This window comes from Cervus canadensis, chromosome 14 (assembly GCF_019320065.1).
Source record: "Cervus canadensis isolate Bull #8, Minnesota chromosome 14, ASM1932006v1, whole genome shotgun sequence".
In the NCBI taxonomy this organism is placed as follows: Eukaryota; Metazoa; Chordata; class Mammalia; order Artiodactyla; family Cervidae; genus Cervus; species Cervus canadensis.
In genome coordinates, this window is record NC_057399.1 from 15,609,071 (window position 1) to 15,627,276 (window position 18,206).

The 18,206-nt window shown below is 46.4% G+C and overlaps 1 protein-coding gene across 9 annotated transcripts in view; it reads left to right on the forward strand.

Annotated features, from left to right (window-relative positions):
• The first annotated feature begins 1,708 nt into the window (after positions 1–1,708).
• Positions 1,709–18,206, forward strand: part of LOC122452850 (transducin-like enhancer protein 1) — a 91,404-nt gene continuing 74,906 nt past the window's right edge. For all 9 annotated transcript variants that reach the window (XM_043486568.1, XM_043486569.1, XM_043486570.1 and 6 more), the window contains exons 1-4: positions 1,709–1,846; positions 2,624–2,724; positions 4,172–4,235; positions 4,349–4,393. In XM_043486568.1, coding sequence (XP_043342503.1) covers positions 1,823–1,846; positions 2,624–2,724; positions 4,172–4,235; positions 4,349–4,393 — 234 coding nt within the window. In that variant the 5' untranslated portion in view covers positions 1,709–1,822. The remainder of the gene's footprint in view (positions 1,847–2,623; positions 2,725–4,171; positions 4,236–4,348; positions 4,394–18,206) is intronic.

Sequence of the window (18,206 nt, forward strand, 5' to 3'; positions counted from 1 at the left end):
TTCTGCAAACTCGAACCCCCGGCTTCCGAGGCTGCACGCTCGCGGGTCCCTCCAGCTCGCGCGCTCCCGCGCGCTCCCTCGCCGGCCCCACGTTACTTTGATTGACAGCCCGGCCCCGCCGCTCTCCTTCCCACCGACCTTCCCATCCACCGTGCCAATCTCCGCGTCTCGCTGCTTCCCATTGGCTGGTTTCGGCGTCCCGCGGCTCCTCCAGGAACAGTTCCTCACCGAGCCCGGGAGGACGCGGCTGGCGGAGGAGTGGTGGGGGTGGATGGGAGGGGAGACGGGGGAGACGGCGGAGATGGAAGCAAGTGGGGTGGGAGAGAAAAGGGGACCGGGTGAGACGGGCTGTCCGGTGCCGCGCTGCCATAGGCTCTGGGGAGGCGTCTCGTCAGCACCCCACGTTGGGCGCGCCGCAAGCGATTGGCTGACGAGGGCCTTCCCCCCGCCCCCCTCCACCAGACAGGCTCGCGTCCCCCGCCGGCTCCGCGCTCGCGCCCCCCGCCCGCGCGGTGCTGGGCGGGGCCGGCGCTGGTTAGCTCCGGAGTGTGAAACCGCGTGTTAATGTAACCGGCGCGAGAGGCGCGGGCGGCGGCAGCGGCAGGAGCGGCGGCTGCTGGAGCGGCGGCGGCGGCGGCGGGTACCCTGTGTCCTGCGTCCCCGAGGCAGCCGACTGCGCCACTCCCGCCTTCGCAGGACCGGGCGGGAACCGTGCCACCAGCCGGGACCTCCGCCTGCCCTCGGCAACTTAACCGCCTCCGCGACTACTCCGGACTTGCCCGCGGAGTTTGCCGGCCGGGGAGGGAGGCCGAGCGGCGGAGCGCACTCTTGGGCTTTTCCTCACCGTCTCTTGGATGTCTTTCCCCGGGTCGTGAGAGAACTTTGCAGCGGGCTGGAGCGCCCTTTGAGGAGAGGCAGACGAAAAGGAAAGAAAGGGGGTCGACGGAGAGGCTCTGAGAAAGGGTCCGGAGAGGTCTGGCCGGCGGTGCAGGACCAGTGCGCGCGGGCCGCGGCGCCCGGATGCGCCCAGGTCTGGAGGAGCAGCGGGCGGCTGCGGGACTGCCCTCGACGGAGTAGACCCGTCGGCCCAGGAGGGTTTGTGCAACCTCGGAGAACACCCAGAGCCGGCTGCACTGGGCGTGCCAAGCCGCCTCCTGGCGCGCCCTCCGCACTTTCCCCGCCTCGTTGTCATCCTGCGCTCCTCGGCTCGGGTTAAGGCTGCGGAGCCTCCGCGGCGACCGGGACCTCGCACCCCGCCGCCTCACGGGAGCCCGCGAGCTCCCGCTGGTGAGCGCTGCCTGGGCCCGAGGGGGTCACCCCTGAGCACCGTCAGGTTTGTGTGGGGTTAGCCGGGGCGCCGCGCCACCTGCACCTCGCCGGCGGGCGCCTCGGGGAATACCCGAAGAAGAGGCGGACCTGGAGAAGACCAAAGGAGAGCAGTCCTCCCCTGGATTTGTTGCCCGGGACCGCGGCGGCGCACGCGGATCGCCGAGAGGAGCACCGAGTCACATCTCTCAGCCCGGGCGGCCGAGGCCCGCGGGTGGAAGCGCAGCCCCCGCGCCCTCACTAGCGCCAGCGGCGTCCGCAGGTTCTTGGTGCGGCCGGGCCCGGGGTGCCCTGTGATGTGGCCCTGAGCGCGGGAGTCCGCGCGGGCGGGAGCAGAGCGGCCTGTGCGTCCCGCCGAGCGCGCCTGCGTGCGTGGCCAGCGCGCTGCCCGCTTCTGCCCGGCTTCCCGGCTTAATTTTCCTCGGCGGGATTAAAGTTGGAAATTGAGCGGAGAATTGAGTTGCCCGGGAACAGAGCCGCGGCCGCCGCCAGAGCGATGTTCCCGCAGAGCCGGCACCCGGTGAGGCGCGGCGGTGGTGGAGTAGGGGGCAGGGAGGTGGCGGAGTGGTGGTCGCTCTTTCTGTGCGGGGAGGAGATGGGTGGCTGCTACCATCTGGCCGAGCCCCCTGGCCTCCAAGGGTGCAAGACTTGGGAGGTCCCGGGCCCTCTCCTCCTGTGTGGGAAGGGGGCTGAAACTCTCAATTCTACCCCTTTGCTCTAGGCTCCCTCCTACTTGACGTCTAGACCGGGCGGGCGGGGCGCTTAGGGAGACTGGGGTTTCTCCCGCGGCCGCATCCTCGCCCTTCCCCAGGCGGGTAGTGCGCCCCCCGCTTTGTTTCTCGTCTCGCCTATTTACATGTCAATGAGGCCCCGGTTCCGGCGCGCCTGGAGGTGGCCCCGGCGACTCTGGGAACGGGGAACGTAGGGGAGTTTTCTCCTCTGGTCCCCGGGGTCATTATCGCCCCCTGAGGGAGGGGGCGGCGTCGTCGACGACAATCTGGCCCGGTCCTCCAGGGCCGCCGCCGGGGACCCTTGTCCCTTCAACCGGGTGACCCAGGCGCGCTCACCGCGTCCCACCCTGGAGGCTGGAAGAGGCTGCGAGCGTCATTTGAGGAGCTTCAGATCTGGGAAGGTCCATCTTCCCTTCTCCCCAAGTGAAGCGCAAACTCGAGTTCGGGACTCCGTTTGGCGCCGCTTCTAACTTTATTTTTTGTTTATGTCCCACCCACTCTTTGATTCTGCTTTATCCAACCGCCCGCATCCCGGTCGCTCGGTCCCCCTCGCTGATCGCCCTTAGACGCCGCACCAGGCTGCAGGCCAGCCCTTCAAGTTCACTATCCCGGAGTCCCTGGACCGGATTAAAGAGGAATTTCAGTTCCTGCAGGCGCAGTATCACAGGTGCGTGTCGGGCCGCGCCCGGTGAGTGGTGGCCCGGGCAGCGCTGTGCCCCGGGTCGCCCGTCCTGGCGGCGGCGGCGGCGGCGGCTGTACTTAGTACTTGCGTCCAGGCGGTGGCGCGTGGAGTCGCAGTTAAGACCTGTCATTCACGTTACCCCTTTCCCCTGCTCTTCCTGGGCCGCCTCTTCTCTTGTCTCCTCCTCCTCCTCCCATTGTTTCCCCTTTGCCCGTTTGCTGCTGTTCCAAGGAGCCTTTTTTCGTGTATTTAGGAGTTGCATGAGAACTGTCAATATTTGCACTTCATTTATTTATTTTGCAACAGGCTGAGCTTGGTTCAGTCGATGCCCCAGCTCAGGAGTGCAGGTTCAGAGAGGCAAAGCCAGTGTTGAAATCGCTGTTTGCCATACTAGAATGGGTTCTTTGAGGCAAAGTCCATTATGGGAGGGTAGATGCTTTTAGCTGTGCCCGTCATTGGTGGGGGTGCTGTGGATGTGTTTAGGGGACAGCCCACCTGCTTTGACTTCGTTCTGTGTTGGTTTGGGTAGGGCAAGGGATTGGAGTCACATTTGTAGTCGTCTCATCTTTAGTCTAATGAAAGCTGCTTCAGAAAATTTATAAAAGAAAGCTATTTTTAAAGCACCCTGTCCATAGTAGATTTTCTAGAAATGTTAGTTTCTTCCCCTGTTTCTATGAAATCTTAGCTGATTAGAGCTAAGAAATAACTGTAATGACAGGTTTTGTTTTTATCATGCCAGAGAGAAAACACACAGCTGCTTGGGTGTGAACTTTCTTATTTTTGTCAGAGGCTTTCTGATTATTGACCTTTTGTCTACTTGAAGATAATAATCTCCAGAGCTTGAAGCATCCCTGCCCACACCATGTTTGCCAGGAAGGGAAGACTTCAGCCCACTTTAATTGCAGAAGCTACATGACATATTTTGGCAGGGAATTAAAAAACAAAGGTATTAAAAGGGACCAACAATTGTAGAAGTAACTTTACAGGTACAGTTTTCAAACCAAGAGACTGTTTTGAGTTGGCAGAGGTGACATAGCCTATGCCTGAGACTGAAGGTTATACAAAGGCCAGGTTTTGGTTAAGTCCGGGGAGGCAAACTTTGATGCAGGGAAGCAAGTAGGAGTGAACAGATGACCATGAGGAGAAATCAGTCTTCTGAGTAGATCAGAGGTTTTGACAGATCTTTTGGTCTTGGCATCAGACCAGGTATGCACCAAGAAGGAAAAGCTTAGTTTTTAAGTGAATACCTTGCACTGTTCCTCTTATTCCTTTTCCCCATTTAATGCAAGGACAAAGCTTTTGGGTGTTTACCTAGATAGTTTATGGCTTTTCCAAATTGGTCTGTGTTTTTACTTGAAGTGCAAATATGTGAGGCAGATGTTAAAACAAGTGACATAATGTTTACATTAAGTTGCCTGTTTTGTTTTCGTAGCCTTAAATTGGAATGTGAGAAACTGGCGAGTGAAAAGACAGAAATGCAGAGGCACTATGTGATGGTAGGTATCAAAGATTAGGTTTTTTCCCTTTTCATGTAATAGTAACAAATATGTGTTCTCAGGATTACAGAACATGAGTTAATGAAATGCTTGGTTCTTTTTTCTTTTTACAGTATTATGAAATGTCATATGGATTAAACATAGAAATGCATAAACAGGTAAGCTTTAGTGAAGTCTCAAGTTGAAATGAGAAATAAAGTCATGATTCTATAGTACTGGCTTTGTCCTCAGTAGTGGGAGGTATCTGCATGCCATATTTCAGCCTTGGTTTCCCTTCTTGGGAAGTGGGGGGTAGTGTTCTGTAGCAAGTACTGGTTCTTGACAGTTTTAGAATGTTTAAGTTACTAGGTGAGAGGTGCTTTGGAAGTGTAAACTAGCCTGTTTATAGGCAGACTGGAATCGAGGCTTTGACTTGACTTTACTGCCTGGATACATTTATTCTCTTCTTGGAAGATCTAGCTGTCAAGTTCTGAAGTTTAGAATAGCTAATGTTTTTGTGCTGATTTGGAAAGAAGTGTGGCTCTTTGGGGGAAAGACGGGTATTCAGGAGTTTCTTTACTCAGGTTAAACAAGGTATAAGACGAACTGTGGAGTTTTGGGGGCTACATAAAGCGACACTCAGGATTAGTGGCATATTAGCAAACAACTTGTTAAAAAATGTCTCAGTTGATACAGGTTTGGAGGTGAAAAAAGCATCCTTTTATGACCACAGCTTATGTTGGGAGTTGTTTCAGTCCTAGTGGTTTTAAAAGCATGAAAAGATTAGTGACTGGAAAGCTCAAGCTATGACTATGAGTTTGCAAGTTCCCATAAAATTCACACTTATGGCTACTATAATGGTGTATAAAAAGAGTATTGAGCTGGAACAAGGCACTAAGGACCTCATAAGAGAAGAAAAGCTAAACGATTGCTCAGCCCAAAGGACCCTCAATTGAGTAGTCATTGTCTGCCAAAGAAAGCATTAATGGCAGGGTGTAAGTATTCTGGAGATATGCTGACATTCACTTTTTCATCAAGACTCTGGTACAATAAGTCTTTTAGAAATCGATTGCCTCTTAAAATATTATCATCAGATAAAGTTGCACAGTTGGACACATTTCAAAGTGCAACAATACAATTCTTACTTGATGTATATGTGCTATTTCATCTCAAACCCTTGTTTCATTAAATTAAAGAGCATGGCTGACCGGCTGGGGCACAGTGGAGAAATTGATTAGTTCAGCCTTCAGATCTTCCTTATATTCAAAGACTTTCATTAAGCAAGTGTGTTTCAGAGTTGAATTCTGCTTTTGTAACTCTGCACCCTTTGATTTTTAATTCATCATAGATTTCATAATGTTATGTTATCATCATGTACCTTAGATCTGTTCTCAGATATGTGTTTGGAAGGAGATGGTTAAGTTCAGGGCTTTTCATTAGCAGTGTAATTGGGCCTTTAAAAATGCCAGTTCTGTTCTGATTTGCAGACTTGGTAGCCTAGTTTCTGTTGGGTTTATGTCTTTGTTTCTGTGTGCTTAAAGGGGCCAGTGCCTGATTGAGGCAATTGTAACTTGTTGATAGTAATTATGCTAAAAGATATGTGGTCATTTAAATGAATTATGCAAATAAACTTGGTGGAGGAGTTCTAATGTGCCACTTTGTTTTTTTAAAGTTACCCTAAAGGCACATTTTTTTCCCCCCATCAAATTTTCTGGAAGGGTAAGGAGGAGATTGAGTTTTCTCTTAAACTCATAAACTCAAAGGGTGTAATAACCTCACTGACTCCAAACAGGGGAACGCCACCTCTGTGTGATGTGTATTGGGCTGAGTTTATTGGGGGAGCTACAGGAGGTGTGAAATTCTCCTGGGTTCCTGTAGGTTACTTGGTGGAGGACCTCTATCAAAAGGAAGAAGGGAGAAGGAGGATCAGGAACCCCATGGTGTGAAAATAGTTTCCTAATGAGTTTCTGGACTCCATTGGGCATTTGTGGGTATATATTGTCTGTTCATGAGCCAGTGTGCGTTAATAATATGTTGTGTATAATTGGCTCAGTAATTTGAAAAATGTGAAAAGCTGAGAGATGTTGTGTTCTCCATAGTAGGATATTAAGCCCCCTGAAATTTGGTTTATATTGTAGATGCTGACAGACCCTTAACTAGAGTGGTATGCAAAGCCTTGCTGTAATTCAGTTTAAAGTGGCCTTACATTTGAAAAACATCCTTCTGAATGTCACACATTAATAATAAGTTCTGAGGAGGCATTTGGTGCAGCTAGTAATCATAATTCTTATTAAAACTGGTGACGTCTGGCCCCCAGGGTGTAGCCAGGCTCAAATTGATGCTTTTTGCCGCCTGATCACCAGCATGGCCTAAGTGCTCATTATATTGTAGAGAGGGCCTTTGGAGCTCTCATTAGATTTGACAGGAATTCTCTCTAGGGGGAAACTGGGCATTAGCAAGACTCCTGACAGGCTGAAATTAGTCCTGCTTTATGGCTTATAACCAAATGCTAGCAAGGCATCATCAGGGGACACAAAAAATTGTCATTTCTGACAACATCTTTGTTACTGGAAAAAAAAAAATGCAGTGATGGGGAAACTTTCCATGGAGAGTGCTTTAATGTTGTTAAGGTTTGTCTCCCGTGTGACGGCCGCTTTCCTCCTCACCTTTCAGCGGCTTTGTGGAGGGGAGAGTTTGAGAGATTTCAGTGTCAAATCTCACCACCACCTTTTCCGTCTGGAAGTTTGAAAGTGGAAGTACATCCAGATCAAGAATGGTATAATTGTGGTTTCCTCAGCTGGTTTGGTGCCCGCAGTCCGTGTTTATGTTGTGTCAACACTTCCTGATAAGCCTTCCCCTTATTTTCTTTGCTGCCATCTGTGGCCAGTTACCAAAAAGTCAATGAAATCAGGGTGGTCATGGATATTGAAATCTCTAATTGTAGCATGAAGACAGAATTTTTTTTCCTTTGTGCTTTTTATAGCTTCCCGCCTGTCTGTCTCTTTTCAGGTAGGTCATGTAAACTGTAGATATCTCTATACAGGAAGGTGGAGACTTTTCATGAAAGTTGGACTGATACCACCAGTGTTCAGGTATATGAAAAAATAGGTTAATGTGAGTCTAGCTGTTTTTGAGGATAGGACTGTGCTTAATGTTTGGCAGCTTGATAAAGTTTTTTTTTTTTCCCTGTCATGTGGCATGGTATTGTTTCATTTGATATTTTGGGGAACAAGATGCACTGTAAATCCTTGTATAGGGCTTATTTATCCCACTTGTGTACCTGTTCAGCACATTGATAAAGCCATGCTTTATAAATTGTCATTATAATAAGTTGTCATTATAATAAAAATTGTCATTAGTGGCATGAATTTGTACAGCACTTAGTTTTCAAAAGCAGCTGGCCTTGTCCTGTGAAGTAGATTGGGTTGGTGTTAGATTGGGTAGGTGTTGTGCTCTGCCTTGTAATGTGGGGGCAGATGCTCAGAGTCTGCAACTTGTCAGGGCCAAGATCTACTGAAACTTGAGTTTGGGTCACCTGGTTCTGCATTCAGGGTTTCTTCCCTGTCTCCCCCAACCCTGCTGCCCTTGGAGGATGAGGCCAGTAGTGGAATCACACTTGAGCCTGTGTTAGCGACCTACATCTACTCTGCTGCGTGCCTGTGTTCGATCTTTATCTGTTTTGACCAATTTCACCATTTGCAAGACACCCTGGGGCAAGGCGCATATTGTAGAAATTAGGAAAATCAGCAGTACTGACTGGTGGGTGGGGCTACAGCTGTGGGCAACTAGAAGGTTGTAACCAACTGAGCAATACTGTCCACAGGTTAAAATAGGCCTGAAAACCAAAAAAAACCATGAAATGCGTTATCAGGATTCCTAGTTGAAACCCAGCAATGCAGTGTGTTTGATTGATTACTTTGCCTCTCTGTGCCTGTATTCTTTTGAAGAGCAGGCAGTGCTTAGGGCTCTCCAGGGTGGTGGAAGAATTTAAAAATAAATGAAAGGACTGGTAGGAAAGTTTTCTGCAGTGCTGATTGTGGGGTGGGGAAGGAGAGGAGAAGGAGGGGAAAAAAAAAACAAAACAGATGAGACCTGAACATTTCCAAACTCTGTGTGATAATTCAGCAAGCACAGTGTCTCAGACCATATAAATTTTGAAGTTAAAACTGCTTTCACAGTTTTGGTAAGTGCTCTAAAGTTCCTGTCTAGAAAGAAATGTCCTTCAGTAGTGTTTTAAAAGTGTTGTGGTGGAACTGTTAGGGGTTCACTCATGGGTTAATTCCTTAGATATGACCCTCATTATTTTGTCTGTACGTTTTCCCTTTCTTCCTGCTGTTAAACCATGTGGGTTTTCAGTCTACACCTTCTCATTTTGAGATCTTGTTTTTTTTTTTCTTTTTTAAGTCAGCGTCTCCGAATGGAACTGAGTAGGCACTTGGAGTTAAAGCTCCATCTTGTAATACAAAGAAGATAGCTGTCATCAAGGTTGGAGTGGTCCCTCACTTCATTTCATTAGCCAGGCCTGTCCTTTACAAGTAGGAGTTAAGAGATAAAGCTCGCTGTGTTTAGAACCTAGATTCCGAGGTGCACGATTAGCCTTTGTTTTTTTTGTTTGTTTGTTTTTATCAGCTAGCCAGGCAAATCCTTCACTCCTTACACAGCACCCTCCTGACCCCTTCCACAGCTGGGCTCATTGTGGGTTTCTTTCCAGGGCCAGGACTAGGGTAGGCGAGTGAGGCATTTGCCTTGGGCCCAGAGTTTGAGGGAGGTGTCAGAAAGCCTAATTGTTCAGGCGCTCATTTGTGTCCCACTCTTTGCAGCCCAATGGACTGCAGCACGCCAGGCTTCCCTGTCCTTCACTGTCTCCTGGAGTTTGCTCAGACTCATGCCCCTTGAGTTGATGATGCCATCCAACCATCAAGCTTTTTAAATACTTTTATTTTTTTTCCCCCATTTATTTTTATTAGTTGGAGGCTAATTACAGTATTGTAGTGGTTTTTGCCATACATTGACGTGAATCAGCCATAGATTTACATGTGTTCCCCTTCCCGATCCCCCCTCCCGCCTCCCTCTCCATCCCATCCTTAAAGTTTGAAATCAAAGTCAAAAAACCCGTGAGGAACAAAATGCCAGCATGTTATGTGGGGGCAGAATCTGACAGGGTTGGGCATAGGGTGAGGTGAGGCCAGGGAGGCACATGTGGGGTCAGAGAGCCGCCCTCCCCTCCCCTCCGCTCCGCATCTCCAGAGGGCAGGGCGAGGTGGAATGTCCCGGTGATGTGTGGGATCTATCTTGGTGTAAGATAGAGCTGACTAAAGTCACTCACCAGGGACTCTGTTAGTGATGGGGTGGGTCATGAACAAGTTGCCTGGACCCTGGTTTCCTGCTCTGAGAAGAGGGTAGTGAGACTAGACAGACTCTGACGAAGAGCTCTGTCCTCCAGAGGGCACTCACTCCTCCAGAGCAAGGAGCATCCCCCACTGGGCTTCAGACCCAGCTCCGTGTATGTGTCAGCTGAGGAGAGTCTGTCCAGAGGCTTCAAAGGTCCCTTCAAATAGTGTTTATTAAGAAACGCAGAAAGGAAAATCTGTTCCTTTAGCAAATATTTAAATAAATATCTTGTGTGGTAGTTTCACTAAAGATATATTCAGTTACTGGCTCCTGGAACCATTTTGAGTTTCCCTAGATCTGAGTCTTCGACTTTTCTTTTATTAAACTTTTGTGGTCTCCGGGCTTGGATTAAATTTGAGGAAACAAAGAAACTGACTGGGCTCCTCATTAAGCCTTGACTGACTCACTCATGTCCTGTGCCCCCCGCCCCCGGCCCTCCCCATCCCTGGTACTGAGCTGTTGCTTCAGATTTTTAAAAATTGGAATTCTCAGGACTAGTATGCTTAATGCGGAGTATTTGGTGTAATGGTCTTTAATTGAATTTTAGACAGCTGTTTTGGGAGGTTGGCTGATTTGACAAGATTAGGCATTTATAGCTTCAAAAATAGTGTTCGATAATGGAACTGGTGAATTCTGTAGTAAGAAATGTGCCATAGGAATCTTCCATGAATATGGCTTGGTGCTTCAAGGAGAGAGAGAGGTGTGTGTGTGTGTGTGTGTGTGTGTGTGTGTGTGTGTGTAGGCTTGGGTCCCTCACCCCCGTGGGAGAGATTTTCTAACTTTTTCCTGAGGCATGGTTTGATTGGAAAAATGAAAACAGTTTACACTGAAATTTTAACATAAATTGAGATTCCTGTATTACTATTCACTTGGCTAAAGAAAAAACAATGGTTTCTAAAATTGTTTGCAAGACCACAGTGATTACAGAATGGTTCAGTTTATAGATCACCCAGTCACCATAATGCTTTTTGTGAAACTACAAGAAATATTGACACAAAATTTTACCAACTAACCTGTGATTTCAAACAAGTCTGTGTTTCGTTATTTTACATTTCAATTTTTGGTACCTAGTAAATTTTTAATTCTGCTTGCCTACTTTAAAGCAGCATAGCAGTCATAACCATGAGAATATTGTTTACCTTCATCCCACCCCCCATGTTTTCATTACTAGATACAACAAACACATTTTTCTAGTTTTTCTAGTAGCATTATTTGCTACTTGGTCATTCTTTGACCACAAAATATGTTTGCCGGAAAAGGGACTGGGGAAGGCTATTTTGAGTATAAGGAAAATCAGACCAGAAGAATTCTGTTCATTGAATCAGCTTTTTCACCTGCCAAATAGAGGAAAAATTGCTATTAAGCATAGTGGGTGTGCATGCTGAAAGGGGTAGTGTACCTATTTTCAATAGATATTCAGTTCAGTTCAGTTTAGTCGCTCAGTCGTGTCTAACTCTGCGACCCCATGAATCGCAGCATGCCAGGCCTCCCTGTCCATCACCAACTCCTGGAGTTTACTCAAACTCATGTCCATCGAGTCGGTGATGCCATCCAGCCATCTCATCCTCTGTCGTCCCCTTCTCCTCCTGCCCCCAATCCCTCCAGCATCAGGGCTTTTTCCAATGAGTCAACTCTTCGCATTAGGTGGACAAAGTACTGGAGTTTCAGCTTCAGCATCAGTCCTTCCGATGAATATTCGGGACTGATCTCCTTTAGGATGGACTGATTGGATCTCCTTGCAGTCCAAGGGACTCTCAAGAGTCTTCTGCAACACCACAGTTCAAAAACATCAATTCTTCAGCACTCAGCTTTCTTCACAGTCCAACTCTCACATCCATACATGACCACTGGAAAAACCATAGCCTTGACTAGATGGACCTTTGTTGACAAAGTAATGTCTCTGCTTTTTAATATGCTATCTATGTTGGTCATAACTTTCCTTCCAAGGAGTAAGCGTCTTTTCATTTCATGGCTTCGGTCACCATCTGCAGTGATTTTGGAGCCCAAAAAAATAAAGTCTGACACTGTTCCCACTGTTTCCCCATCTATTTCCCATAAAGTGATGGGACCAGATGCCATGATCTTAGTTTTCTGAATGTTGAGCTTTAAGCCAACTTTTTCGCTCTCCTCTTTCACTTTCATCAAGAGGCTCTTTAGTTCCTCTTCACTTTCTGCCATAAGGGTGGTATCATCTGCATATCTGAGGTTATTGATATTTCTCCCAGCAATCTTGATTCCAGCTTGTGCTTCCTCCAGCCCAGTGTTTCTCATGATGTACTCTGCATATAAGTTAAATAAGCAGGGTGACAATATACAGCCTTGACATACTCCTTTTCCTATTTGGAACCAGTCTGTTGTTCTGTGTCCAGTTCTAATTGTTGCTTCCTGACCTGCATATAGGTTTCTCAAGAGCCAGGTCAGGTGGTCTGGTATTCCTATTTCTTTCAGAATATTCCACGGTTTATTGTGATCCACACAGTCAAAGGCTTTGGCGTAGTCAATAAAGCAGAAATAGATGTTTTTCTGGAACTCTCTTGCTTTTTCGATGAACCAGTGGATGTTGGCAGTTTGATCTCTTAGATAGTTATTATTCATTTGATGAAGTGGAATAAGTTGTCTTTGAGAACATAGGTACATTTGAACTTGTATGTCCAAATCATGCTACTTGTTAAACCGCTGAAATAAATACACGTGGTACTAGGCTGGGTTGTTTTTTTTTTTTTTTCTTTTTTCCCCCTCTGCTGCATGGCTTGAGGACTCCTAGTTCCCCAACCAGGGATTGAACCTGCACCTTCAGCTGTGAAAGCACCGAATCTTAACCATTGGACTTCCAGGAAATTCTCTAGACTGGGTTTGATAGTACTGTCTTTAGTGATCTCACTAGCTTTGTACAGCCTGTCAGTAAAAAGTTTAAAAACGTATCCCCAGACTTGTTTACTTATGAATTGGTAAGTTCTGTAAGTATGTTACTATACTGATTGTTGTATACATGTATAATAAATGGAAACTTTAATTGGAGGGGTTAACATCAAAGTTCTCACAGTCTCGGGGCTCCCTGTCGGCTTGTCCGGTGTGGCCCCTGGGACACCCTGACTCCAGGGTCCATGTTAACGCACATTGTAAACAGTCTTGGAACGCTCTTCCTGGAAGGGAGCGTCTTTAAGGGAGTGAGTGAGGGGCTTGGGTCTTTTCATCTCTTTGGTATGCCCAATTTTCCTAATTTCTCTGGTGGTTGCCTCTTTGCCCATCACTCATAGCCTCTGTGTCTGCCTCTGGTCACTGTCCCTGCCAGTCTTACCTGGTCACCTCCATCCTCTTCCCTCCAGGTCATTTAATCCAGCCAAATGGGTCCCTTCTTCATACCTAAAACATGCTTTGTGTTTTTCTGTTTTCTTAAATGTCCAGGCTTTTTGGTCAAAGTTCACATGGCCTTCTTCAATATCCTTCAAGATCCAGTTTAAATACCAACACTACCTTTTTACTTCAAGACCTTCCATGGCTGCTCCCAGCAGGAGGCTGTCACATCACTTATTTTTGCTCTGATTTTTGTACTAGTGTTTTCATGTGCCTTTTTCTGTTACTTCAACTATGCTGCAGTCTGCTTGAGGCTTGAGTTTGAGATTTGCATCTTTCACAGTGAGTTTGAGTAGGCATTTAAAAATTTAAAAAAAAGAAGTATTTATTTATGTATTTGGCTGTGCCAAGTCTTAGTTGTGGCACGCAGGATCTTTTTTCTTTTTTTTTTTAATGCAGTGTGTGGGATCTTTAGTTGTGGCATGTGGGATTTGGTTCCTCAACCAAGAATTGAACCCAGGCCCCCTGCATTAGGATTGTGGCATCTTAGGCACTGGACCACCAGGAAAATCCCTAAGTAGGCATTTAAGTAGCATTTAATGTGCCCTCAGAGGAGGTAGAGTAACTATTTTGGATCTTGAACCCATATGAAAATCAGGTAAAACCTGCTTGGCAAAAAACCGTATGCATTTTGATACACATGGAGCTTTGCCAAACAATTTTGGCTCTTTGTGGACATCTTAAGATCCATCAGCAAGTCCATGGAATCTAGATTAAAAACTTGAATCTGGAGTACCAGTATGAGTCCTGATGATAAAATTAAGAGTGAAATCTGTTTGGTTTCACCAGATGTTTTGTAGGATTACAGTCCTAATCTCATCCAACCACTTTTGCTCAGATGTTTTTCTTTTGGAAAAATGATTTATAGTCAAGTATCTACAGAGGCTACTTAGGGAAGTTTAATTAGAGTAATATATTTCAGTTTGTAGTAAAAAGATAAAAAGAAAACAGAAGTCGTATGTAGTATGTTGCTGAGGTCTGGGTTACTGCTCTGGGAACCACCGTTTGTGTCCTCAGGATGACCACAGCCACTAACAGAACTGCAGATAAGCTGCATTACAGGCTTCTCCCAGGACATTAGACTTGACCTAGTCACCAGGTTTCTTAATAATCATACTGTTGATTATTTACTTACAGAGGCTTCCCAGGTGGCTCAGTGGTAAAGAACCCACGTGCCATTGCAGGAGATGCGACTCCTGATCCCTGAGTCGGGAAGATTCCCTGGAGAAGGAAATGACAACCCACTCCAGTATTCTTGCCTGAAAAATTGCATGGACAGAGGAGCCTGGTGGGCTACAGTCCATGGGGTTGCAGAGAGTCAGACCCGACTGAGCATGGGCATGGTTCACTTGTCTTAACAGAGTTCATCCCCCACCCCAAACATTTTACTATGAAGAGTTTCAAATATACAGAAAAGGAGAAAGAAATGTAAAGTGAACACCTTGTATTATACCCACCTATTTGATCCCAAGAGTCTGTAAAGTAGCATTTTTGTAATATCTCTGCCTGTCCCGTATCTTGCATAGAGTATGCTTGCCTTCTGCTCACCCTGAAAGATAAATAGATAATTCAAGCCTTTCTTTTTTTTTTTAAAATTAATTAATTTATTTATTTTACTTTACAACAAGCCTCTCTTTAGCAACCTTTGAGGCTGATGCACATGGAAGGGGAGTTTCTCCAAGTATACTCTTAAGAATTCCATCTGAATAGGTGTTTATTGCATTTTGTAACATTTTCCTTCTAACTTGTCCTTTGTGTTTTTGGTGTGATTGTATTAGATGATCCACCATTAAGTGGTGTTGGGGTGCTTGCTCTTATGCTCTCACCTGAAAGCAGAGGTTTGTACTTAAAAAAGCCAGATTCCCCTTCCCCTTTTGGTGCTTGATAATGCACCTTTCAGATGTGATCGGCAAATTCACCAGGGGAACAGCTTAAGTGCTGATAGGTAGGAAACTGGGAAGGACTCTGATTAGGACTCTGATTTTGAACTTTGTGTGAATGGAAGCTCTCCTGATGGAGAATTTAAGGTGGCCTCTCAGATGCTGTGGGCAGTATTAGGATGTGCATTGCCGGAGACCAAAACCTCTTTCAGGATCCTGGCATGAGGAGGAGGCCCTCCAATGCTGGGGCCTCTAGGAGTGTAGCCTTTGTCCTCTGTGCCCTCCTGATGCCTTGAGCAAATAGCTGGGCAGAGCCCCTTACAAGTAAGGTGACTGGCCAGTGTATTGACACGCACAGATGCGATAAAAAACTGCATTAGGAGGTGAGCCATTGGGATTTGCAGTAAATATATTACAGAACACAAGTGACTTGCCGATACTGCTTGTTTAGCAGTTTGCAAGGGGCAATGGCAGTATGGATTTTTGAATTAGAAGGGAAGGGCTGTTCTTTCTCTGTGCAGGAACATCTAGTTGATGGCTGGGGAGAAAATTGATTTAGAGAACAAAATGCAGCCGCCTTTATTTGTGCCATTTGAAAGGCTTCTATGGATTAGTGAGTGTAAATAAAAAGGTTGCTTTTGGTTTAGGAAAGGGGGTTTTAAACATTGATCTGCATCTTGGTCTGGTATGGAGAGAAAAATGGTTGGACCCCTGCGATGGAGGAAGGGCATCTGGTCCCCATGCAGCCTGCAGCTGCAGGTGCCCACTCAGTTCTCAGACACTTGTCTGTTTCAGCACTTTGGCTTTCAAAAGTCAGCTTCTTGGGTTTATTATTGTTGGTTATTGTTTAGTCGCTAAGTCGTGTCAGACTCTTTGAAACCCCATGGACTGTATCCCTCCTGGCTCCTCTGTGTATGGGATTTCCCAGGCAAAATATTGGAGTGGGTTGCCATTTCCTTCTGCCATGATCTTCCCGACTCAGGGATCGAACCTGTGTCTCTTGCATTGGCAGGCAGATTCTTCACTACTGGGCCACCAGGAGTAGGCTTATTTGGGACATGAGAGGAAATAGTCTTAGCTCCATGTATTGAGCTCCATGTGCCCCAGAAATTGTACAGTAGGTTGTTATTGAGTCACTGACTCATGGCCGACTCCCTTTGCAACTCCATGGATTGTATCCCGCCAGACTCCTCTGTTCATGAGATTTCCCAGGCAAGAGTACTGGAGTGGGTAGCCATTTCCTTCTCCAAGGGATCTTCCTGACCCAAGGTTCAAACCCTTGTCTCCTGCATTGCAAGCAAATTCTTTACCATTTAGCCACCTAGGAGCTCTCTGTAAATCCTTCCAGCCTCCCTTGGATATTAATTATCCCTCCCTGCAAAGGAAAAAAAACAGGCAAGAAGGTTGGGGATGAGAGGAGCACCGACTGGATAGGGTGGTTTTCAGGACTGAGCGAGTTTCTCCATGCAGGAGCCTGTACTTGGGCCGTCTCAGGACAGCTGATCTCAGAATCTGCTATTGGCTCTACTATTGATTCCTTTTAAACTGTACACTGTATGTGGAATTCTAGGCCATGCGCCCTATTGTTTTTCCAAGTCCAGTTTCCTTCCTTCCTGCGTCTGAACTGTTTGCTTTCCAGTATTTCCCCTCAAAATTTTTATTGTTTGTTTACTTCTAAGATCAGGAGCATTTGTCTGTAGGTTCAAAAGGACGTTTTTTTTTTTTCCCCTCTCCTTTTTTAATCTCTTATTGGCAGCCTCTGTAGTGGCTCAGTGGTAAAAGAATCCACCTGGGGTCCAGGTGGATGTAGGAGATGTGGGTTTGATCCTTGGGTCGGGAAGATCCCCTGGAGGAGGAAATGGCAACACACTCCAGTATTCTTGCCAAGAAAATCCCATGGACAGAGGAGCCTGGCAGGTTACAGTCTGTAGGGTTGGAAAGAGTTGGACACAACTGAGCACACACACACACACACACACACACACACACACAACTGAGCACACACACACACACACAACTGAACACACACACACACACACACACACACACACACACACACACACAGTCTAGAGGAATTAAGATGCCTTATTTAAGTCAAACAGCAAAGTGTGCCCTTGGAAGGCAACAACGTTAAGTAGTTAATACAGCTACCAGAGAGAATAGCTTTGTGTTGAGTTTTTTCATTTAAGGGGATGGGTGAGCCACAGAGTACAGTTTTGGTTCATTTTTATGGAAGTGAGTTCTGGCAGAATAAAGGCTGGGAGGTGTGTTTTCTTTTTTTTTTTTCTTTTTGATGTAATGTAGAAAATCAAATTTTGAATTGGAAGAGAGTTTTATTATCCTGAAAAAAAAAAGGGGTGTGTGTGTGTGTGTGGGTGAATTAAAGACAGTTGTTACTTTGTTGGAGAAAGGGAGAAAAAAATCGTGTGTCTTGACGTATACACACATAGAGCTTTTTGGTTTATTTTTTTATTGAAGGATAATTGCTTTACGATGTTGTGTTGGTTTCTGCCATACATCTACACGGATGAGCCGCAGTCATACATATGTTCCCTCCCTCCTGAACCCCCCCATCAACCTCCCCATCCCACCCTGCTAGGTTGTCACAAGGCGCTGGGTTGAGCTCCCAGGGTCACAGCAAATTCCCACTTGCTGTCTGTTTTACATGTGGTAATATGTATGTAATATGCATGTTACATGTGTATGTGTGTTTCCACGCTTCTGTCTCCGCCTGTCCCAGCCTCTCCTTCCCCCGCTGTGCCCACAAGCCTGTTCTCCGTGTCTGTGTCTCCATTGCTGCCCTGCAAATAGAACCATGAGTACCACCTTTCCAGATTTCATATGCATGCGTTAACATGCAATACTTGTGTTTCTCTTTCTGACTTACTTCACCCTATATAATAGGCTCTAGGTTCATCCACCTCATTTAGGACTAATTGCAAACGAAACAACTGACAAAGGATTAATCTCCAAAATATACCAGCAGCTCATGCAGTGCAACACCAGAAAAACAAACACCCCAGGCAAAAAGTGGGCGAAAGACCTGAACAGACATTTCTCCAAAGAAGACATACAGAGGGCCAACAGACCTGAAAATATGCTCAACATCACTCACTGTTGAATGCAAATCAAATGAAATGCAAATCAAAAATGAAATGCAAATCAAAAAAGTGCAGTGAGGTGTCACCTCACACCAGTCAGAATGGCCATCGTTAAAAAATCTACAAACAAAATTGCTGAAGAGGATGTGAAGAAAAGGGAACCCTCTTACACTGTTGGTGGGAGTGTAAATTGACATGTATAGTTTTCTTTGGCCATGAAAATTCTGAAGTGCATGCAAAAATTTGAGTAGATGTGTTGCAATATT